Below are 25,366 nucleotides of genomic sequence, written 5' to 3'. Positions count from 1 at the left end.
AGAAGCAGCTGTTTCATGGATACTTCTGTGATTGTTCCTTGTCTTCCATCTCTCAAGATTCTTGGAAATATTTTAGTGTTTCATTTGTTGTTACTAATACAGTACATCCTGACTTCGATCTGTGCTACAAGACCGTTCAGTGACTTCATGTGCAGTCAAAGTGGTCCCTTATTTTCGGCAAGATTTGCTGTAGTACACAACGAATGTAAAAAGACGTTGGAAAGAGGTTATGCATTGCAGTGCATTGTGTAGGATTCAAGATAAGAATAGTGGTCACTAAGATTTGACGAAACAGATTGCAATCAGGTGTGTTAGCACAAGCAGTATGTTCCGGGCCTGAAACGCGTTAGGCAGGAAGATAACCTTAGTGCATTACTGTGCTTGCAGCGTTTTGAAGGAGAATTTAATTACGCTTAGTAGGTCTATTCTTTCTCTTGTTTCTATTATTTGTCGATTTATGGACCACGATAATAACAAGCCTAACATGGACGCATTATTATTATTATTATTATAACTACCGTGGGATATTAGTTCTGCGATGCCTGAATGTGGGAATTCTCACCATTTAATTTTCAAATAATATTCACAGTTATGGACTCGTGTTTTATTTTCCGACTACGAATTTAGAGATTGTTTTTAACCTGAAGTTGGTTACTTGGGTTGCAGTAGCTGTAAGACCATTTTCTAAGTTGAGATGCAACTAATAATCGACCTTATTCTCCACCGTAGTGCGTATTGCATTATAGTACCGAGTTGACAGAAGCCCCGTTTAACTGTTTACATTCATGTGTAAGGTGTACGGTTGTGTAACAGATCTCGAAATTTTAATCCTAAACCCCCCTGAGCTGAGGTTCGAATCGAAACTGAAGGTTTAATATCGCCTGCTTATTTTCTTTTCCGAGGAAGATGGTCACTATAGTTATTTACCTTGGATTGTGACTTACGAAGAATTATATTGTTAAAGGTTCTTCTGTAATCCACGTAGACTTAAGCGTTATACGTCATTTGAGTTTATTCGCGACGTGAATCGATATGAGCCACAATTCTTTTAAAAGGGCAACCGTGGATTAGCAGATGGTAAGGTAAGAACGTTGACAGCAGCTGCAAGCAGTCACCCGCTAACTCAGCAAACCACTTCCCCCCACTACCACCTTTAAGCACGAAGGGGACACATACTCACGTTACCTGCATTAACAGTATCATACGTGTCGAGAGCACGTGTAAATTTGAATAAAATATGTTACGTTAGCTGAAACGTGTATGTGCGAAGCTTATTGAAAGTTAGACATTTCGGTGAACTCTGGCGCACGGTCAACGGCTCCGCAGTATAAAGAAAGCTCGACGCTTGGCTTTTATTTATTTTAACAAGACAGAAACCGGCAATAACCGTGGTCATTTCCATTAGAGAAAAAAACGGACAGAATAGTCGTCTCATGCTACTGTAAAGAGCATCACGATAGGATTGAGGCCGCGCCATAGCTCAAACTGTTAGTCGCTGGCTTCCCACCGTGTCGGCCCGGGTTCTCATACGTGTCTGGTCAAGTGTGATTTGTGGTGGACAAAGTGGCGCTGGGGCAGGTTTTCACCGAGTATTTCGGTTTCCCCTGCCAATCTTCATTCCACCAATTGCTCCACAATCACCCTCACCTATCATCTGGGGCTGGTACAATAGGCCAGAAGTGGCCGCAGTACAAGGGACTTAGTCCCACCCCACTGACAATAAAAATAATTGCGATAGGATTAGGCCTATAACCGCGCTTTTTAGACGTTATTACGCCTTCGAACTGTATTTTACGCGCTTTCACCAGTTTTTACTGAGGCCAAAATAACTTAACACACGAGTAGCTATGTACATACGCCTATTTCGATTTAACAAGATGGCTGATGGACTTGCCTCTTGATATATAGAAGAAAATTTTAATCATACTGTTAAAATTTCGAGTAGAGCAGAGGTAAAGAATATATGGAGTTATACATTCACTTCTCAATACTTCATAGCGGAGTGGTGCTTAATTAAGCACAGAGATAACTTCAACTTTTTTTGTTACAGTTTCCAGTTTTAACTCGAATAGAAACTTAACCCTTTCTGTTGAAATGAGGAATGAATATTCTTTACGATAAATGAATACTGGATTTACCAGACGCGTAATTCTTTACGTTCGAATGTAAATTGATGTTTTACATTTCCTTTCCGTGGCTTACCTATGATTGTAGTCATCTTAATCATCTGCAGTAATAATGGTATGGAAATATGTACCATTTTCGAATTAGAATGACCAAAATGCTATGTTCCGAAATGTTATTTGAATTAACAGTGTGCTGTAATACGTCAGGATGTGTGTGAAGCAATAGACCTGTTTATTGATACAAGTGATATTTCTGCTGACACTACAGTGTTGTTGTTGTTATTAAGCATCCGGGATAGCGCAGTCACTACAATGACTGACTACGGGTTGGACGACTGAGGGGTAGGAGTTCAAGTCCCGGTGGGGGCAAGAATTTTCTCCAAGTCTTCCAGATTGGTTCATGGATCCACTCAACCTGCTATCCAATGGGTACCGGGGGCTCTTTCCCAGGGGTAAAGCTGCAGGGTCGTGAAACTGACCACTCACCTCAAGCTAGTGCTGAGGTCAAGAAAATCTGGATCTATACATCATTACATCCACTCCCCCCATACGCCTTCATGGCGTAGTACTTACGTAGTTAAGCACAGGGACAACATTAGCTTTACAGTATTGTTATTAAAATGTTAAAATGTGTTCTTTTGCAACTGCAGTAGCTACAGCCGTTTCAAACACTGTCTCAGTCTTTACACAAGGCCTATGTATTGCACAAACAGACTTGCTGTTACTGTCTACAGTTTCCCAGTTTTTCTTTATATTGACTGAACTTTTTTATTGCTAGTGGAGTGGGACTAAGTCCCTTGTACTGCGGCCACTTCTGGCCTATTGTACCAGCCCCATATGATAGGTGAGGGTGATTGTGGAGCAATTGGTGGAATGAAGATTGGCAGGGGAAACCGAAGTACTTGGAGAAAGCCTGTCCACCACTTTCTCCGCCACAAATCCCACTTGACCAGACCCGGGATCGAACTCGGGCCGTCGCGGTGGGAAGCCAGCGACTAACCGCTTGAGCTATGGCGCAGCCTACACTAAAATTACTTGTAGGACTAACTCCGTGTTACATTTTAAATTTCCATCTGTTTGCCACGGGTCTTGCGTTTCCACCGGCCTCATGCTCTTCCTCAAATATAGGTTTAGTGTCTGATCATGTTAAGTTTTGTATTTCGTGTTGCAGACAGCTACTAAATGTGTTATTTATTTTATTATTTCTGGTTTTTATTTATTTCAGAGTCGTTTCGACGGACATGAACATGTGAATGTTATTTTTCGCTTACAGCCTGAGTTTTGAATGTGGTTTCAGTCCTTGCAATTGCACGATTTTCGTTTTCAAGCGATGTAGTGAAATGCCTGTAGCCAAACAACATTAGCAGATGCCATAAGTGTTGATAAAAAGTGATACACAGTGTTATAGGCCTATTTATTTAGAAGTAAACTTGTTTTCTCTTCTCATTCTTTTCGAAAGAGAGACAAGAGAAATGACGCAATAGTCCATCAGGAAAGTCGCCCAGAGGACGTGGAATTCAGATGGGCACGATTAGAAAGAGCAGTAAGCCTATAGCTTTGTTTGCTGTTGTCCGAATGCTCGAAGGCTTGTCTGTGTGTTGCGTTGCTACTCGTACGCTTTTATTTATTCTGTTCTGCGCGACAAGGGAACTTCGAGAAAACGAAGAAGGTTTTACTTGACAAGGATACCGCTTGTCACACTCTTTCGTGAGGTTTTATTTTGCAGGGAGCGTCGTAATTAAGGCCGATACACTTTACAGTCGACTGTGAAGATGACTGCGTATAATAATAGTACGCTATATCATTTAGGAATACGGCCAACGCACCGAATTCGAATCTATGCCAAATACTTACGAACCGCCCTCACGAAATGGAAGGTGTTTAATTTTTGTAAGGCCTTTGCTCTGCCTCTGTGGTCTAGTGGTCAGAATTCCCGGATACAGATCCAGAGGCCCCGGGTTCGATTATCGGCGCTACCAGATTTTCTGTGAAGTAGTGGGTCTGGAACGGGGTTCACTCAGCCTCGCGAGGGTAATTGAGGAGCTACTTGAATGGAAAACTAGCGGCTCTGGTCTAGAAAACCGAAATTAACGTCCGTGGGGATCAGTTGCGCTGTCCACGCGACACCCTCTATCCGCTAAAAGTTGGCACTAACTTACCGACAAGCGGCGGTCGCTCGGTCGGTAGAGTTCGCTTGCAGACTAAAGCCACGGAGTTTCTTCTGCCCCACAGAGTCCGGACAGGTTTTATGTCCCACCCAGCCCCCTGTCCAATGGATGCTGTGGGTTCCTTCGAGAGTAAATAGGCCGGAGCGTCAAACTGAGCACGCACTGCATGTAGTGCTGAGGTCAAGAATGATAGAGCCCTATAAATCCAAATGGCGTAATGCTTAATCATTTCAGCACGGACAACTTTGTCTTACGCTTTAGCTATACTATCCACGTGTTGACGTCACTAAAAAGGTTTCGGTCTGCCTGAAAGATACGGCAGTCGTCACGGTGTAAAAGAGCTCAGTTAATTCAGGTACTGAGTAGAATGGAGCCGGGCGCTCATAAACTGCAGATCTGAAAAAAAAAAAAGTTGCAGGAGTTTGTATATCGGCATAATAAAAATGGTCATTCTATTTTTTCTCTCTCTGTCGTTGGGAACGGTTTTCAAAGCGTATGCAGGGAACAGAGAGGGAAAGATACGGCGGGAAAATAAATCTCAACTCGAAGGCACGGTATCGATCCGCTGCTGGGCGGAGCTGGAGGCTTGGGGGCGGAGCTTACCACTCACCTTCTGTTGCCTGATACTAGGGCTTGCGTGCATGTGTGCTAGCCGTCCCGTCTGAATGCTTTGCGTACACGGCGGTTTGTCATGACGAAACAACATGCGGCTTCATTCAGTAACATTTCCTTTTAAAGTCTAGATGGCATTATAGCTCGCCAGAAACAGCTTTCAGATTGATATGAGTTCGATCCTGTTTCATATGAATAATTTAGTGAAGTTGTATATTCAGGAAATTGATATAACTTGCTACGAATTCCCTTTACCAGATTTTGGGTTTGAAATTCAACAGTGTTTATGTAATTTGAAGTAAATACTTTATATTAACTGGGGAACATAGTGGGGTACTTCGAAGTTAGGGTATTTTCAAATGAAATTTATGGTTAAATTTGTCCACGCACCTACTCCCTGGGAAGACCAAGGCGTAGGTGGGTGGACAATATTAAAATGGATCTTAGAGAGATAGGATGGGATGGTGTGGAATGGATTGATCTGGCTCAGGAGAAGGACCAGTGGAGGGCTCTTGTGAACACGGTAATGAACCTTCGGGTTCCATAAAATGCTGGGAAATTCTTGAGTAGCTGTACAATTGGCGGCTCCTCCAGAAGGGCTCAAATCCATGAGTGATTAAGTAAGTAAGTAATGGGTAAATTGGAAGGATTTTTTTGTATTAAACTTTATGTTAGGCAGTGCAGTTAATTTTCAAAGTCTAGGAATGAGAAGGTGTTCATGCAAGAGCAAATCTTTAACATCAGTTTTAGAATTGGAAACATTTGAAAGCAGAAATCTTGAAGGGTGAGAAACACAGTATCTCTCAGAAAACGGCATGAAAGACATTTCGAAAGCGGTTTTAATCAGTGGGCTTCAAAATGAATACAAAATTCAGTTGGAGCTCTCTCAGTACAAATGCTGAATTGGTTACTAGGCCCAAAGATACTTGGTCCTGAAAACCTGAAATGATGACACTACTTTTGAGACCTAAGTATAGATGGAAGGATAATATTGAAATTTATCATAAAGGAACAGAGAGGGAGAACGTGGTCTAAATCCACCTGACTCAGGATAGTGACAAGTGGTTTGTTCTTTTGAACACCACAATGAACCTCCGAGTTCCGTGAAAGGCAGGCAACTTTTTCGCCAATGGACTGAGTATTGCCTTCTCAAAATTGGATCTGATCCGTGGATCTAAATTGCACAACGAGAGGAGGGCGCCTGTTGCATGTGGAAATCCATATTTTTTTTTATCCATTCCTGATTTTTTCTCGACCGCATTTCGACGAATTACGGGCCTAGGCCCGTGTGAAAATACACATCGGATTTATCAGTCCTGCTATCGTAGTAACCATTTTATTTTGCACTTATAGGCAAGCAGAAACTTTAATAAAAATATATTATTGTCACAACCGCTTGAGTGGCGAGATGTGACACAATTGCATCAATTCAAGAAACGATTTCAACAACAGCCTGCAATGAATGCTGGGCCGAGAATAACTGGCTACGTCCTCCTTGGTCCTTATGAGGAACCGCCTCGACTCTCAGGGGCCCCCTATAGAGCAACTGCTGGCAACGCGGCAGGCAGTGTGGGTACTGCATGATAGAACTCCTACCATTCTTCTCGCAATGTCACGCGGTATTCAGACAGCCACTAGCCAGGACGAAACGGACCAGTTTTGTGGCCTCCGCGATCACCCGACTTCTGCTTGTACGGCCATCGGAGGGGCACCGCTTACGCACAACGGTGTAACTCGCGGGACGCGCTTTGGAATGCCATTGAAGTGGCTGCGATGACAGCGCGCAACATGCTTGACGTCTTTAAGAGGAACAGGAATTCTTGGCGCTCAGATAGGCATTGTCTGTGATGGTGGTCCGTTTCAACATATGTTTGAAACAATCAATAACCGGCCAGAAGCCGTTCAGGTCACAGCTAATAAATTCTTTATCCACATCTACGTTATCTGTGTACATTTCGTCCCTCGTTCTTTCTGTTGGCATCTCGCTAAAGCGGCTCTTGCGAGCGTATGTATAGATATTGACCGTTTCTTTTCGGTTATTAGTGTGGAGCACGGTTGTTACGTTCAAGGTACATAATTAAGACTTGCTTTATTGTTATTATTATCATTATTACTATTTTTATTATGGTTCTGTATGTGTGATACTTGGTCTCCGACATTAAGGGAGGAATATAGCCTGAGGGTGTTTGAGAACAGGGAGTTGAGGAGAATATTTGGGCCGAAGAGGGATGAAGTGACAGGAGGTTGGAGAAAACTGCATAATGAGGAGCTTCATAACTTGTACTCTTCTCCAAGTGTAATTAGAATGATCAAGTGAAGGAGAATGAGGTGGGCAGGGCATGTAGAACGAATAGGGGAGCACAGGCATGCATATAGGATATTGGTATGAAAGCCAGAAGGAAAGAGACCACTGGGAAGACCAAGGTGTGGGTGGGTGAACAATATTAAAATGGATCTTAGAGAGATAGGATGGGATGGTATGCATTGGACTGAGGTGGCCACAGAATAGGGACCATTGGAAGGCTCTTGTGAACACGGTCATGAACCTTCGGGTTCCATAAAATGCTGGGAAATTCTTGAGTATCTGCAGAATTGGCGGCTTCTCAAGAAGGGCTCAGCTCCGTGAGTGGGTGATTATTATCTAGCTACAGCTCTCTATTGGGCCTTGGCCGACTTTCAGTTTTTTGAGCCCATCAGTAGTCGTTAGAAGGACGATAGATAGATAGACAGACAGACAGACAGATAGATAGATAGATAGACAGACAGACAGACAGACAGACAGATGTGGAATGCAAGGTAGATACAATTGGGTAACGTCGCAGGAACACGAATCCTTGCTGCCACACACAGTCATGAAGTGCATCGCATTTGAAATACAGGCGTTTCCAAAGCGATACCATACAGAGAAGTATCGTGAAGAAAAGAGAGGCTGAAAACATTGCTCTGGAGTAGCACTCTCGAGTTTGCCTGTCCCTCAGAGCGGAACAGTTTGGTTTGAGACTGCCAGCCAAGGATTTGCTCAGTTCCTTCTATCGTCTCACTGTGGCGCGTGCAGTTAGAAAGCGGCGTTTTTGGAAATATCTTGTGCATAGAGCGATTTCACGGACGATGTCTTTTAATAATCCACCTTGAATCTTTAAATGGATAGGTATAATCACGATAGAACCGCATTACCTATGTCAAGTCTCATTTATCGCATTAACTTAAAGCACTGTGAGGGTTGATGTCTCATGTAGGCCTGTGCCTAGACAGATGGCCTGTTGTCGCTATATTGTTATTGCTCTCGTCTTGAATGCGAGGATACTGGCTGGATTGAATTTGTAGAACAGGGACTGGCTTGGGGTATGTTTTGCAAACGTCATACTCAACGTTTCTATTCCATAAAAGGCGAGGAATTTTTCGATCAGTTGAGGAAGTAGGGGCTTCTCAAAAAGGATTACGCTTTATGAAGTACAAATTAAGAAAGTTGTCTCTGACTACGCCATAAAGACATATGGAGGACTGCACGTATAAACTCACGTTTTCTGGTCCTCGGCACTGGTTCCCCGAGCACTTTACTCCCGAGAGAAGGAACCCTCGGTACTTATTGGACAGGAGGTTGTGTGGGCCCCATAGCCGGTCTGGACAACAAGGAGAAGTGAAAATTCATGCCCTCACCGGGAATCGAACTCCTGTCTCTTGGTCGTCCAGTCCGTAACCAATCTCTAGCTCTCATACAAAAAAAAAAAGAAGCAATGTTAATGTCTGTGAACAGAACAACACGTTGTATTGTTACGGAGCAATTGTTTAATAAGGCACTTGCATTGTTACAGGTTTGGAAGAGTTTTCCCTGCTAAAATGATGCAAAACGGCATGGACGCCGTGCCGCAGCAAAACGGCACTATGCATACCAACTCGTCAACCTCGTCTTCAAATTCACACAATTCCTCTTCCCAAACGAATGCTGGAGGCCAACAAGAGGAGAGCAAGACAAACCTCATCGTGAATTACCTTCCGCAGACGATGACCCAGGAAGAAATTCGATCCCTCTTCTCTTCCATCGGCGAGGTTGAAAGCTGTAAACTCATCAGGGACAAAGTTACAGGTAAATCTACGATTGTTAACCAAATTTACTGGGCCCGTATATTTTGTACAATTTTGAACACCCTGTACATCTTTCAGCTGAGATGTTAAATGAATTTTTGTGATAATCATTTGGGTTCACATTGGCTTTTATTTTAAAAAAATGTAAAAGTGTAAGTAACATAAAAGTTACCCATATTGTTTTGCATAGGGATGGGCAACAGTTTGTTCTGTAGAATGTTATATCTTCGCGATGGTGATAATATTCTTGTTATTTTCTAAACCAAGTTCAATTTTCGATTTGTTTTTAGACACCGACTCAGAGCCGTGCTCCAGTATTCTTGGTCGTGAGTACAGTTTACATACTACAATACCGATATCATATATAAATTTCGAAGCGATATGGTATTGATATTTCTTTTTGAACTTCTAGAATTTGCCCATCCCTGCAATTAACAAATTTCTGAACAGAGAATAAGTTTAGATTGAAATAACATAACTTCTTTATCTGTCCTACTTTCTAACAGTTATGCATTTATGCTACTGTCACTCCCAAACTTCTTGTTCCCATGCATGGAGCACTGAGGATACTGGCGTTTGCTTTCTGTACTGACTTCCTAATAGCACACATTGAATGGAAGCTTTTATTATTATTATTGACAGGAGTCCTCGTTTGTAGCGTTAGGGTAGGTTTCCATGGTGACAGCCTGATTGACCAAACCGTCATACCATCGTTGCGTCACGCTATATTGGATCAGTGGAACTGCTCTCTTCATATTGATTAAACAGAAGGGCATGTAATGGTTTTTCCACACTAAATTAAGTAATGAAAATGTGTTAGGATTTTGTTTCAATCACATCCTAGCCTATCTTTTTTGGATCCGGGTTTGTAACACTAGTAAAACAGAGACAGGCTAGCCATTGATAGTCTAGGATTTATATAATTTGAATCTCTGTAAAATTCCATGTACAGAATTTCTGTTTTACAATTAATTTTTATGCAGTTCAAAATAATCGATAATTATAGTCATCCATATGTTTGTCTTCGCAAGGAAATTCAAATACATAACATAGTGTTGTAAATACGAACCCGAAATTTTCGGATATTCTTCACCGTGTCCCCTTTGCTTCTTAGAATTCTTTCGAGCCTCATTATCAGTTTTTTTGACTTTGAATATGGAAACACAGCACATATATTCACCTTGTGTGTAACTGCATATTTGTCTTATCTGGATGTTGCATGCATGCCTTTTCTTCCAAGCTTATACAGGATGATTCTAAATTATTGTCGGAGTTTCTGTGACCTATAATTTTCAAACCGGAAAAACAAAATGAAACTGCTGACGGAATATGAAAGCGTGACTCAAAAAATGTTTGACCTTAATGCGATGATTACAATATTGCAAAACAATACTTTTTGAGTTACACTTTCGTATTCCATTAGCAGTTTTATTTTGTTATATCCAGCTTGAAAAATATAGGCCACAGAAACAACGACAATAATTTAGAATAAAATTGTAATTTGAAGTTAAACACCACTAGAGATAACGATACACAAGTCAGCTTATTGTGATATAGTGATATGTCATTAGATATGTTTAAATATTTGTATTTGATGTTCAGTAAGTGCAGTTTGATATCCTTGTGTCAGCAAATAAACAGGAACAGAATATCCTGATTAATTTGAAAGCAGTTTGTTTTGTTTTCGTAGTCCATATATTTTTAACAATGATTTCAGTTAGAAGTCTGCATTGAAGAGGGCTTTGGTAGGTGTCGAAATGAGTGTTCTTGGAGAATTAGATCATATTTGCAGCCATAAAATTCTCATACAGTGTTTGTTGGCAGGGAGAAAAGTTTTAGTCATCATATGACTCACAATAAGCTGAATATAAACCGTTTTTGTTCGGTAAATGTTGCACTACTATTGATGGTAGGTGTTGTAGATTATAAACATATACGCATAAATGTACTTTGAATTTTGTTCTTTTAATCAGATATGAAAGTGACATTTCCTCGAAGAAAATAGCCTTACTATTCTGCAGGTAAGAGCCTGAGGCTTTTGTACTGTTTGGTGGTATTTGGCCTTCAATACAACAGTCAAAATAAAATATAAATAAACCAATCGAACTGCTTACATTGGTTTAATGTAATACTTGCTATATGTTTCGGTCCTCATATGGGGACCATCTTCAGGAAATTCTTGCAAATACGTATCTTTCTATTGAACTGTCCTAATATGGATCCATATTAGTGCTAATCATCACAGTCATATAACACATGCAACCGCCACGAACTTGCAAGAATTTTTATAATTTATTTTTTAATTTAAATTTAAAATTCTGTGTTGTTTCTGTATTTTTGTTCCTAATTGTAGGCTGTACTTCGCCCGGGGTTCGCTGTTATACTATGTTACAGAATCTATNCTTCCCGGCGCTACCACATTTTCTGAGGAGTAGTGGCTCTGGAACGGGGTTCACTCAGCCTCGTGAGATAATTGAGGAGCTACTTGAATGGAAAAGTAGCGGCTCCGGTCTAGGAAACCGAAATTAACGGCCGGGGGGATCCGTTTCCCAGACCACGTGACACCCTCTATCCGGTAAAGTTCTCACTAACTTCGCCGACAAGCTGCGGTTGCTGGGTCGGTATAGTTCGTTTGCGGGCTACAGGCCACGGAGTTTGTATATTTGTGAATTCTGGCCCTCCTATTTGGGTTACCTTTGTTTTTGTTAGTTACGTAGTTCGTAAATTAGAATTTTGAGAATCATAATTTTAAATCAACTCCTGTTATCATATTTTACTTGACCATACACATAATACAACCAAACCGAAAAATATCATCTATCACATTTTAATTTTGTAAATGTTCTGTTGAAAGCCATGAAATATCTAAACAGTTTATTTCAAACCGTAAAAATTAGTTGGTATATACACACACTGATTTGCACATTATTTTAATTCTTATCAAAGTCTGATGTCTGTGATACGTAACATCACGGAATAATAATAACAGTTCAGGAAAAGGTGTATGTGCGTATTTAGGGACTTCCCTTACTTTGAAAATAAATGGGGTATAGCGCATATAGAGAGTTAATAGGGAGTAATTATTTGCTTACATCTTTTGTAAATCGACTCTATTAGATCAAAAAATATTTCCAACTCACTTTCTTTTAATATTACCACACTGTTGGATATTTAAAAACTCAATTTACGTTTTGCAACGAACAAAAATTGCAACACTCGTTTCCAAAGGTGCAGATTCGTTAAGAAAAATATTCAAGCATTTAACTCATGGAATTTCATCTTTTTATTATGGGATTTAGAGGTAAAAATTAATAATTTTAGAGGTACAGAGAAGGAAACAAATATGAATGGAAGAAATCCCCCTTCACACGGGTTTAGATTTTTTCCTGGTGAGTGAGGTGTTTTTAATACCCCGTAACTGGGATCTGTTATCAAGCCCTCACAACAGCTGGTATACTGCTCGGCTGGGTGACTCTGCGGAAGTGAAGGGGCAGGTGGTGTGTGCTTCTGGTGTGGGAGTTCGCGTCCGTTAAACTTTACGTTGGCACTTTAAAAGCTGAGTATGTATGTTCAGAATTCTGGTACCCTCTAGGAATACAGGAATTTTTAGGCTCACCACTGTGACAAATCTGTCAGACTTTGCGGTGATATAGAGCTAATTTCCTTATCCTAGTCCACAAAATATAACAGCTCCTTCCTTTTTTTCTAAGGACAGGTTTTTCTATATTCTCGAGGTCTGTTTTAGCCTCAGGGTCGAATCCTACAGTGCACTTATAGATGTGCGACATGACAAATTTTGCAGTAGGCATCAACTGTTTCCTTCTACTGGCTGAAAAATAACTATAGTTAAAACATATTATCTTCCTTGTTCTGAAAATAGTCCATATTGTTGTCATATTTTCGTGCCTTGTGCTAAACGTCATTGAAGTAGTCTTAAGGATGACATTTCTTTGGCCTGCTTAACAACAGAGGCTTAGAAATGCTCACTCATATTCCCACGTTATTAATTAGTTTTATTTTTAAGAGAGCATAAATTCCTAGAAATTGAAGAGACTAAACTCTAGTTAAATTCAGATATTTGTAGCCTAGAATGCCTCTGAGAAACAACTGGTCACGTGACTCGGAATGATGTATTTAAACATGTACAGTTCATACATAAGTAGGGGAACCCGGTAGCATAGTTGGTTGAGGCACTATGCTACAAGCCGAAGGTCGCGGGATCGAATCCCGAAGAGGTGGATATTTTCAATTTGCCTAAACCTTCCAGCCGCACTATGACCCTGGGGTCGACTCAGCCTCTAACAGAAATGAGTACAAGGAATATGCTTGGGGGTAAAGGGCGGCCGGCGCGTAAGGCTGGCAAACTTAATGCCATCTATGAGCCGATTGTCTAGAAAATGTGGGAACCTCGACATGTCACAACCCTATGGGCATCTACGGCTTGTTACAGGGATGCCGTTACTTATTTACTTACTTTTACAGTTGCATCAAGTAAGTTTCAATGGACGACGGTCTATGGATTGTGTAGTAAAAGAAACAAAACGTAATATCGCATTTGATCGTGAAGTAATCGTGCTATAGAACTTGCTAATCTCAGATTTTAAAGCAGACCTTCTTTCCCGAGAGAAAGTTCGCCTGGAGACATATTGTTAGGCCTGGAGGAACATAAATCTTTGAAAACAACTTTAGACTTTACATAAGGAATAGAACATAGAAGCTGAAAGCTAGGAAAGTGGCAGAACTTGTAAAGTTTATCATATGATGAAGATACTATAACTTTAAAAGCAGAAAACATCGCGGTTCTGGTTTTTCGTTAATTTTTTTATAAATTTTAGTATAAAGATTTGTGTTCCCGCAATATTTGTAAGCAAGTTTATAGGCTTATTAGGTCTGTACCCTTTATCTAAAACCCGAAAGGTCCTGAACCGCCAGGTAATATTTCTAGCCGTATATGCAGTGAATCGAATTCACTGGAGATAGATCCTCAATGCCGATGTATAGTTCAATGGACTTCCCGAGTAATTGGTCTCCTACGAAGTCTGCCAGCAATTTTTCATTCGAAGCACAGGAAGTGAGTGACACATTCTCCACTCTGTATATGCTTCAGTTTGTTCTGGCAGCTGTATCGCCTTCATTTCCTCGGAGAATGTTGGAACAGTTCCTCCGAGTCTGCATTCTGCAGGGCTTACACACACACACAGAGGCCACATTCAGAGAATTTCAGGCCCATATGACAACGCAATGCTGTAGGATACTCAGCTGTGCAAAACAAAGTTAGAAGAGATATTATCTGAAATAGTTTTTTGGACCGAAGACAGATGAAGTGACAGGAGGTTGGAGAAATTAGAACGATCAAGTCAAGGAGGATGAGGTGGGCAGGACATGTAGCACGAATGGGGTAGAGGAAAAATGCATATAGGATATTAGTGGGGAAGCCGGAAGGAAAGAGCCCACCGGGAAGACCAAGACGTAGGTGTGTGGACAATATTAAAATGAATCTTCGAGAGATAGGATGGGATGGTGTAGATTGGATTGATCTGACTCAGGATGGGGACCAGTGGTGGGCCCTTGTGAACACGGGAATGAACCTTCGGGTTACATAAAATGCTGGGAAGTTCTTGAGTAGCTGCAGAATTGTCAGTTTCTCAAGAAAGGCTCAGCTCCATGAGTGAGTGAGAGGACGATTATTATGAATAACTAATCTCATTTTTACGGAGATTTCTTTTCGAAATGAAAATTGCGCAAATATTTTTCGTCATTTTGAATTAATTTGAATACTCCCCGTTACAAAATGTAGCTATATGTAAGTAACGAAAATACTAACTTGAGGAAGAAACGTTTGGTATAGCAACTCGGGAAATACCAGTCTGCAAGATGTCACAGGAAAACCACCACAAGTTGCAGTATATGTTTATTGGCTGATTTTTGACTGTCGGAGAATATTGTCACTCATGATGGTATTTGCGTGACTAATAATAATGGGTTCTAGATTTGATGTTTGGGTTTATTAACACTTCTTTACAATTACAATCAATTACTGCAGCTCAAATCAATCTTGACCGCCGACGCCTCCCTTCATTCTGCATCTCGTTCTACGACTGACTGCAAAAGACTTCCGTTCTCCCCTGTAAACCTTCAGCATGGACCACGCACAGAAAACACATTGAGAACACCGTATCCTAACAATTCCTCTATCGTTATAGATGTATGTTTACGTTGTCTTTGTATAGAAACAGCAGTTCTTCTGTAGTTGCTTGTGAATTCGTTGCAGCGATGTGTTTAGCGACACGTTGCCTAGCAATGAATACACACGTTACAATATATAACTGTAATAAATCCATTTAACCTCTTAATAATTGCAACCAGAATCTTCTTCCTCAGAGGCAGAAATTGTCAAGGCAGCAAACTGGCCACTGATCATCTAGCACATGGGTGAGGAAAGTGTCAGGATGTACTCCCATGTCTCCCATTTTCCTTTGCCCTAAATACACGTATGAATAATTACGGCAGTGACACGCCTAGCTGAGGATGGCTGTACGGTGGTTTGTGTCTGTTGTCCTTCTATGCACAGCACTCTAGAGGTCAGTGTAAACAGTTCAACGTAAACGTTACTGAGACCACGCGCTAGAACACGCACGCGACTGCAAAAGGACCTTGAAAATTCCTACCCGCTACTCCATTTGTGGTTCAGCTGCGGCAAGTTTGAAGGACGTGCGTGGATTCTGGCAGGTTCTGTAACTTAGGTCTCCTGGCGCATGTTGCCCACGTTGGATGGTAGGTTCTCAGGGCGGTTGCCTTCTGGGAAATAACGCTACGTAGTCCAATAAAAGTATTTGGAGGTTTCGGAGGAATAAATCGTCTCAGTCTTCAGGGTCAAAAGTAAACAAGAAATTAACGTGAAACAGGCTTGAATTTCACTGGAATACTCGGGGTTATATCCCAAAAGATGAAACTTTACATGCTATTTAACAAGTACGAGCTACTCATAGCAGTTTGTATCATACAGATGTGTGGCGCTGAGGCAGAGCAGGTCATGAACCTGTTGGGGGACAGGTTTGAAGTCGATAAGTATTAACACTGACTGATAGGTCGGTCAGCCCGATAAATTGCTGCTAGCCCTAATCATAACAGTCGATCTTGGGTTCGGGACCCGATAATTTTGTTCTTTCCAAGACTTTAAGTATTTTGAAATGTGGCCTTGTTATCTACGAAAGGAGAGTTCTGGCTATTACTGGTCACTCCATCTGTACTGGGGATGATTTGACCACTCACTGATTGTCACTCAGTCACTCGCCCACATTTCTTTCCCTTAACTGTATTTCTTCTAAATAATACAAAAGAATTTGTTTCGTACGTCATAGGAAACACCTCCATCTAGTGCCGAGGGCAAGAATGGTGAAGCTATACCTCCACTTCCCAATATGTCTTCATGGCATAATGCTTTATTAATTAAGCACAGGGAAAACTTTACCTTTGCCTCAGAGGAAACACATTCTGTCTCAGCTATAGAGATAAACTGTTCAGTGTTGCTTCAGTGAACTCTCTCTCCTTATTGTGAGAACCACACGAAACACACAAATACGCAAATTTTAGTACATTAAAGCAGGTCGTACGTACTTTCTACAACCGTAGCAGTGAAACGGGGGTACAAATATCACGTCTTAGAATAAAAGTATGAATCATTATTTCTCATCAAAATATATTTGAAGTTACTTTTAGGTTGCAACTTTCCCTTTCACTTTAAGTACGCCAATTGAAATTACGTCTGGTGAGAATAATGAACTGTCTTCCCTCGCTCGGGAGCCGGAATCGTGGATTCGAATCCCACACAAGGCATGGACATTTGATATGTGTATGTGTTTAACCTGACCGCCTCTGTGGTCTAGTGGTCAGCGTTCCTGGCTACAGATCCAGAGGTCCGGGTTCGATTCCCTATTCGGAGAAGTAGTGGGTCTGGAACGTGGTCCATTCAGGAGCTATTTCAAGGAAATAGCGGCTCAGGTCTAGAAAACCGAAATTAACGGCGCTGACCACCCGACACCCCCTGTCCGCAAACCTTGGCACTAAACTTCGCCTACCAGCGGCGGTCGCTCGGTCGGCATGATTCGCTTGCGGACTACAGGTCACGGGGTTTCTGTGTTTATGTTGCCCTGTGTCTAGGTGGAGGCCTTGCGACGAGCTGATCACCCATCCAAGGAGTCCTACCGTCTGTAAAATAATCAAAATGAGTAAAAAAACAACCTCGACACCGTAAGGTATTAGAGGAACGGATTAAGTAAGTGAGAAAACACTGAAGACATTATTCCAATAGACCTGGCGTAAATGACTTTGAAATCATTTACACTACGGTGACATGAATCATTATGCAGTGGCTTTAAAAGTTCAATATGTAATATACCTTGTTCAGTTACGTTACAGGACCCGTCAGTCTGGACCTCTAAACAGGTAGACCATTAACATTATCAGCCCTTACGTACTGTAGTATTTGGTATGCAATGCCGGTGTACGCATGCGGTCAGAATTCCGTACATGCAGTCGCAACCCCGACGGGGGGGGGGTATTGCATTCATTTCGTCAGTTTTTCCGTATGTATATGCATAAAACACATCCAGAAGCATGGACGGATTTTTATGAAGTTCAGTAATATAGAATTTTAATAAATTTTGTATGCAAACCTTACGTTTTCCAATATTACTGAACAGAACCTACGATATGCATATATTCCCTAACTTGCACATTCAGAACTCAGCAGTGGGCTTCCGAATACATGACAAGAAAATACCGAACAGTCAACACAAATTTTCGAAATGCACACGAAGATTATTAAAATCCCTTTTTTTTTTTAATTGATTCTCTTAATGGGGGGTGGAGTCCAGCTGGGTCCACTCGGTACGTTGTCCACTGATTGGCCTATTGTAGCCTGCCCCGGGTGATTATGACGATGGAAAATTTGGTGGATTGAAGATTGGTAGGGGAAACCGAAGTACTCGGAGAAATCCCGCCCAAGTGCCACTTTGTCCACCACAAATCCCACTTGACCAGACCCGGGATCGAACCAGGGCCGCCGCTTGAGCTTGCACCATTATTGAAGTCCCTTTATCCTCGGCGATTGTCGCTGTCACCTGAATTTATAAGTCTACACTACTATAAATGGAGTCGGGATAGCTCAGTCGGTGTACCGACTGGCTACGGGCTGGACGGCAGAAGGGTCGGGGTTCGAGGGCCGGTAGAATCAAGATTTTTCTCGTCTTCACAGAGTCCAGACCGGTTCTGGAACCCGCCCAGCCTCCTATCCAGTGGGTATATCGGGACTCTTTCCTCGGTGAAAAGCGGCCGGGGCGTGAAGCTGACAACTCATTTCCAACTAGTGGCGAGGTCAAGAAAACTTGGATCTATACACCCACTCCCCCATGCGTCTTCGTGGCGTAGTGCCAAGTCAGTTAAGCACAGGGACAACTTTCCTCTCGGTGATAGTACATCAGTCTGTATTATTCCAAATGCTCCATTGTGTCAGCTTAAGATGGCAGTTAACTCTGTGGCCTGTAGTCCGCAAGGAAACTATACCGACCGAGCAACCGCTGCTGGTCGGCGAAGTTAGTGCCAAATTTAGCGGATAAGGGGGCGGTCACAAGGTCAGCACAACGAATCCCCACGGTCGCTAATCTCGGTTTTCTAGACCGGAGCCGCCTTTTCCTTGAAAGAGACCCACAGTTGTCCTCACGAGGCTGAGTGGACACAGTTCCAGACCCACTACTTCTCAGAAAATCCGGTAGCGCCGGGAATCGAACCCGGGACCTCTGGATCTGTAGCCAGGAACTCTTACCACTAGACCACAGAAGGGGTCGTAAGATCGCAGTTAAAAAGGGGGGGACAAAACTAATTCTGAATTTAGGTTGCGCTGCATGGGAGGACCAGCCAATTTTTTTTATTTCATTCTAATACACTGTTGAGATTACAGTAAAAATCTGGGAGATTATTAACATATTTATTTATATATGTTTAATTTTATTTTAGTGCGTATAATAATAGCCGTAATATTAAATGTTAAGACATGCAGTTTATAGCTTTGACTTCTGGCCAATTGCAATAAGAAGTACAAGCTAATAATGAGCACTCGCGCGCGAATTTGTTTGTGTATTATAAACGAAAGAGTTCACAGCGGTGCTCATTGGCCTGTCGATAATATGCTTCAGTCGTCATCTACATGAAACAACATCGATTAGCGATTCACCGGTTAAGGAACCCAGTTTTATAATTTGCATGACTTTTCGTTGGATGGGGGAGCCGGGATAGCACAGTCGGTATAGCGACTGGCTAAGGGCTGGACGACTGAGGGGTCGGATTTTGAGTCCCGGTAAGGGCACACCTTCATGGCGTAGTGCTTAATTAATTAAGCACGGTGACAACTTTACCTTAATCTACCACACATGTTTCCCATGACGTGGCGTAATATCTCCGAAGGAATTCTGGGAGTTTTCTCTCGAATTACTTCTCTTAGATCTTCAGTATTGTGTGGGCGGTGGGTGTACACTTTTGCTCCTTAATTACCTCATGAAAAATCAGATTCTGACAGGTCTGGGTGCCTTGGACACCAAAGATTGTCCAATTTCCTGGCGATGATGTGATTACGCACGGCATCCATTGACACCCTGGCTTTATGAGACGTCGCGCCATCTTGTTGAAACAAGTTGGCCTCATTAGCTTGAGGACATGTAGTTGCTACTTCTTCAAAGTTGTGATCATTTTGGCTTAACGCCCTGACGTCACAGTTGTTATTCTTAAATTATCATCTTCAAAAAGTTATGGGCCAATAATACTGCGAGATGAAATTGCGCACCTTACTGTGAATGGTGGTGGGGTTGTCAAGGTGTTTCTTCCTGCCAATAACAGAAGATTTTCTTATTCACAAAACTGCCTAGATAAAAGCGAGCTTCATCAGACCTTTATCAGATCATTGTGAATTCAGTCTTCTTCATGACCCCTTTCAGTTAACATTTCCTGACATAAGTTGTTTACGGGTAAGGAGAACCCTAGGTTTTATTCTTGTACTACCTGCACCTTGTCAGGATGGAGATTTAAGTGCTGGTGCAATATTTCTCGTACATTTGTTTTGGATAAATTCAACGTTAATGTATGCAAACTTCTAGCGCCCTGCGGACTTCTAGGAAAGTAGTTCTAGCAGCTGCTGGCGTTTCGTATTCCACCTAGAGGTTTTTTTGCGAGCACAACTAATTTAATTACGCAAAGGATCACGGTGGTAGCGTACTTGGTTGAGGCACTATGCTACAAGTCTGAAGATCTCGGGTTCGAGTCCAGATGAGGTCATTGGATTTTTTTCAATTGATCTAATCCTTCAAACCGCATCATGGCCCTGGAGTCGACTCATCCTCTAACAGATATTGTGTTAACCGACGTTTCGGAGGAACGTATCGCCTTCATCTTCAGGATAGAAGTCAAGAAGAAATCCGAGAGTTAACCAGAGTGATCAGGTGCACCTGCTCACGCTGGTTCGCTCGCGGATATCTTCGTGATTTCTACCCTGAAGATGGAGGCGATACGTTCCTCCGAAACTTCGCTTAACACAATATCTACATGGCGCTACATCCCAGAAGACTGCTTTCTTCATAGTCATCGCCGTGAAAACCTCAAATCTTATATATTGTCCATAATTATTGGTCTTCTTGCATATTATATTACTCGTCTAAGCAAATTTTACTTTATAATTAGACACAAGTTCAGACAAGTAATCGGTTTATGTTTCCTCTTTACGAACGGAAGCCAGAATTACAACAGTAATTTACAGTGCTCAGAGGAAGTAAACATACCGGAACTTATCTGTAAATGCAGTTTATTTTCCTCTTGTTTTCAGTAAGTAGATTTATATTTAGTAAGTTAATTACTTCTACATGGGAAACTATCATATTCAATACTGAAAAGTCTGTTGCCTGAGAGAACCAAAGCTTAAGCCAAAGTAGGATATAAATGGAGACAGAAGGAGAGAGAGAATTGTTAGGTATTAGGCCTGTTGCTTTGAGGGGAATGAAATCGAACCCCGGTCTTCCAAATATGATCTCAAGAGACCAATACATATGCGTAATTAGCTCGTTGAGCCGGTCACGATAGCCGAGAGGCCTGAGGCATGCACTGTCTAGGCGGGATCGTGGGTTCGAATCCCACTCAAGTCATGGATTTTTGGTATTTGTGAGTGTGTGTGCGTTTTTCTGTATCTGTGTGTAGGTAGCGGTTTTGTGACGAGCTGATCACCCGCCCAAGGAGTCCTACCGAACGTGTAAGACCTAGTAAACCGAAGTGAAACGGAGAGTTTCATGGAGGTAGGCCAAGGCCAAAATTGGGGCTGTAGCACCAAAGAAAAAAAAAGAAAAGAAAACATTAGCTCGTTGCAGACATGCTTATTGTTTCAAATTAATTATCCATTTGGAGAGTATTTGAGTGTCAGCATGTCGGTTTTGTAAACATGCTCCCCATACACATAGTATCTATCTGTCATTCCCTTCATACGTTGTCCATTCGTCTCTACTTCGACTCCAGCCTGTCCCTTTCTTGTATCTTCTAATTTTGTTGTCCGTTACTTTTCCCTGAGGATGATCTGCGAATTAACTAGTACCGGTTCGCCTATCCCAGTAAGAAGCGTCTGTATATGTTTCCAATTCTTTATTTGAGGCCGTCACAACACAACAACATAACGGTCAAGGTCAACATTACCTTAGCTACATGTTTCGGCTTTTAAAGCCATCATCAGGCAAACACATGGTTACCATATTCACACACTACTGAACTGCATTTCAATGTGATGGTACAATGGAGCTGGATACTGACAACTGTTACATTATAATAATATAATGTATGAAAATACAGTGAATTATAAAATTATTATAAATCGAAAGTTATGGAGTAAAATGTGGTTAAAATTTTTTCATGTGATATTTCATATTATGAAGTCAGTTGCTGGAATCTTGTTATATTCCAGCGGACATATAGCGATATATCCAAAACTTGTATACATATAGTGGGGAACTGCTTGGAGGCCCGTGATATAGGTGTAGTATTATCTTACAGTGTATTCTGTATTCCCACCAGAGTGGACAAAATACACGTACACTGTAAAATGAGGCACAGGCCAAACAATTAATGTCAAATAATACTACACCTATACCACGGGCCTCCAAGCAGTTCACTATATGTATAAAAGTTTTGAATATACCGCTATATGTCCGCTGGAATATAACAACAAGATTCCAGCAACTGACTTCATAATATGAAATATCACATGAAAAAATTTGTAATCATATTTTCCTCCATAACTTTCGTTTTATAATGATTTTATAATTCATTGTATTTTTATACCTTGTATTTTATAATGTAACAGTTGTCAGTATCCAGCTTTATAGGCTACCACAATGAAATGTAGTTCAATAATGTGTGAATATGGTAACCATTCATTTGTCTGATGATGGTTTTAAAAGCCGAAACATGTAGCTAAGGTAATGTTGACCTTGATCGTTATGTTGTTGTGTTACGGCGGATCCCAATAAAGAATTGTATATAAACACAACAGGATGCACAAAACGAAAATTATATGTTTCCTTGCCGTTTAGCTGTTCTGCATCTGCAAACGATTTATTCTCCCTATCCGCTCTAGAAACTGAACAAATTGTGTTGAACTTTACAATTTTTCTTCCCGTTCCATGGCGATTAATGGTCTGTTATTTCGCTACAACCGCACAAGGACAATTTTTATATATTCTAAATAAGCATACTTTATTAAATCTTTTATGGGAGATCCGCATTGTACCTCTGGACTAAGATATGGATTATGTTATTACCGAAAAATTAAATTTTTTGCAACTTAATTAATCTGCTTCTTCAAAAAGCCAGCGTGAAAACATTGCATATACTTCCTCATGTATAGTTGACCTTGACTACTTTACCTGCGATACCGAATGAATTGCTGCTCAGTAGATCATTGTTAGTTGCTGAATACTAAAGAAGGTTGAAATCCGTCAGGCCGGTAAAGCCGGTTTCGACAAAATCGACATTTTTAACATTTTGGGCCTTGGTGCGCGTAATTTTTCTGCCTCACAGTACCGCCTATTTAGTTTTATTTTAGGATTTTGCGTCCATAAAGCACTGAAATATAATCAAAATCGTTAATACTCGTAGCATTTTGTTTTTCTAGAAAATCAACATTTCGTGTTTTGGGGCTCAGTTGCAAGGGTCCATATTTCTGGAGCTGGAATATTCACATTCTTGAATACAGAACATGAACAAAATCTGTTCAACCGTTCAGACATTAGCAAGGCACACATACGTACAGTCAAGCGGCCTCCGTAGTCTAGAGGTAACGTTCCCACCTCATGACTCGTAGTACGCGGGTTCAAACCCGGCGGAGGTCGTCGAATTTTTAAGGGCGGAAAAATTCAGGGGACAAGTCCTCCGGGAGGGACTTCGAGCCGTGGGTCCCGTGTCGTAGCTTTACAGAACGTAAAAGAACCTCATATCTCCTAAGGAGGTCACTTAGCCAAATTCAAGGACATTTCCCGCCCAACAATAGTCTCTAACGCCTCTGATAGATGGGGGAAGCATTATAGATACCGCCAAGCCAGTAGAGGCCGAAGTCGCTGGGTTGATCGGGACTGTTGGTGAGCAGCAGTATCGGTACGGTATAGAGACTGGTAGAATATCATAGAGGGAAGCACAATAGATCAAACTGGTCGCGGTGCATGGGAAAACCCACCCTCTCTAAATAACTAACTAACTACATATAGTCAGCCATACCGAAAACCATTTTTCCGTACTCAAAGGGGTCTCAAAACATAGGAATCCGTCAAAATCTTGAGGTATAGTTTTTCCATCACAATATTTTTATATATTTATATACACGTATATTACGTATATGGGAAAATAAAACGTTATGCATGTACGTATAATTGTTATATAAATGTATTCATATCGGGATAAGAACTTAGGCCTGTAGATTTGTGTTCTGTGTTTTCATCCTAGTATTTATTGCCTGTGGTTCAGTACAGCATAATCGGCGTTGACTTCAGGGCAGGCGCATTGGCTCTGATATTCCCATTGTGTTACTCAATTGAAGCTTCGTTATGCCCATTTTTTTTATTGCTAGTGGGGTGGGACTAAGTCCCTTGCACTGCGGCCACTTCTGGCCTCCTGTACCAGCCCCAGATGATAGGTGAGGGTGATTGTGGAGCAATTGGTGGAATGAAGATTGGCAGGGGAAACCGAAGTACTCGGATAAAACCTGTCCCAGCGCCACTTTGTCCACCACAAATCTCACATGACCAGACCCAGGCTCGAACCAGGGCCGCCGCAGTGGGAAGCCAGCGAGTAACCGCTTGAGCTATGGCGCGGCCTAAATTATGCTTAGTTTTGGTGATGAAGTTATGTAGTTTCTGATTGAAGCTAGAATTGATGGATTCTATCGAATTTTTAAAAGAGCGTAGCAACTGCAAATATTTTTAGAACTGTGCGGGGGGCTTCCCCCTTCAGGAAATGGGCCTAACTACTCATTGGATGTCAGGAAGTCATGTTACTTCATTACGTCATGTAACAGTGGAACACTCTGCAGTATTCAAGATGTGTGCTTAGTTGTCATTTCTGCATTTGTAGTCTCTTCGTGTTCTTCGATGTAATTGTATTATGAACCCTGATGTTTCATCTATGTTGTTGATTGCCATTGAGCGTGGCAGATGCCTCGTGTTCCACTCATAAAATAATTCTAACAAATATCGTATGAACATGCTCAGTTTTACTCAATCGAATCATTATTATTAATATTCGAGATACTGAGACCGTCGACACAGCAACGAAGTAAATTAAATTTTAATGAAATCGATACCTCTCACCACTCCAACCAGCTGCATCCCAGACGCATCGCAGGAGGCAACAACCAGCTTCGTACATCCAGCGTTCCACTAGTTAATATTCCGCACCTACAGCGAACCTCCACGCCAAACAACTACGTCACAACTCACCCCCCCCCTCCACCACCACAAATTCAGGATCAATTACCTCCACGAGACACGATACTAACACCTACGTATTTTGCAGGCTACATTGCCTCCACAATATGCAAGATTCTTCAGAAATACAGGTAGTAGTAGAATTGTGTACGTCTGGCAAACCCCTCAGACACTTTCATACATATGCTGCTTTAGCGAGCGTTCAGAAGAGCATAAATCGACCGATAATATTAAATATCAAACTTACAATAATAATAATAATAATAATAATAATAATAATAATAACAGCAATAATAATTCAATTCATGTTTGTTTACGTGTTAACACCATAGAGGCCAATTACAAAGTTAGCACGAATAGGGAGAAATACACGAAA

The 25,366-nt window shown here is 41.4% G+C and overlaps 1 protein-coding gene across 13 annotated transcripts in view; it reads left to right on the top strand.

Annotated features, from left to right (window-relative positions):
- The window catches only part of LOC111869779 (ELAV-like protein 1), a 265,911-nt gene that overhangs the window by 58,016 nt on the left and 182,529 nt on the right, over positions 1-25,366 (top strand). For 12 of the 13 annotated variants that reach the window (XM_023861564.2, XM_023861571.2, XM_033753647.1 and 9 more), the window contains 2 exons: positions 8,719-8,990; positions 9,280-9,315. In XM_023861564.2, the coding sequence (XP_023717332.1) occupies positions 8,744-8,990; positions 9,280-9,315 (283 nt within the window). In that variant the 5' untranslated portion in view covers positions 8,719-8,743. The remainder of the gene's footprint in view (positions 1-8,718; positions 8,991-9,279; positions 9,316-25,366) is intronic. The other variant, XM_033753627.1, reaches the window with a different exon arrangement.

This window comes from Cryptotermes secundus, unplaced genomic scaffold (genome assembly GCF_002891405.2).
Source record: "Cryptotermes secundus unplaced genomic scaffold, Csec_1.0 scaffold958, whole genome shotgun sequence".
In the NCBI taxonomy this organism is placed as follows: domain Eukaryota; kingdom Metazoa; phylum Arthropoda; class Insecta; order Blattodea; family Kalotermitidae; genus Cryptotermes; species Cryptotermes secundus.
The sequence above is the reverse complement of the archived record's forward strand: the minus strand, read 5'-3'. Positions and strand labels throughout refer to the sequence as shown.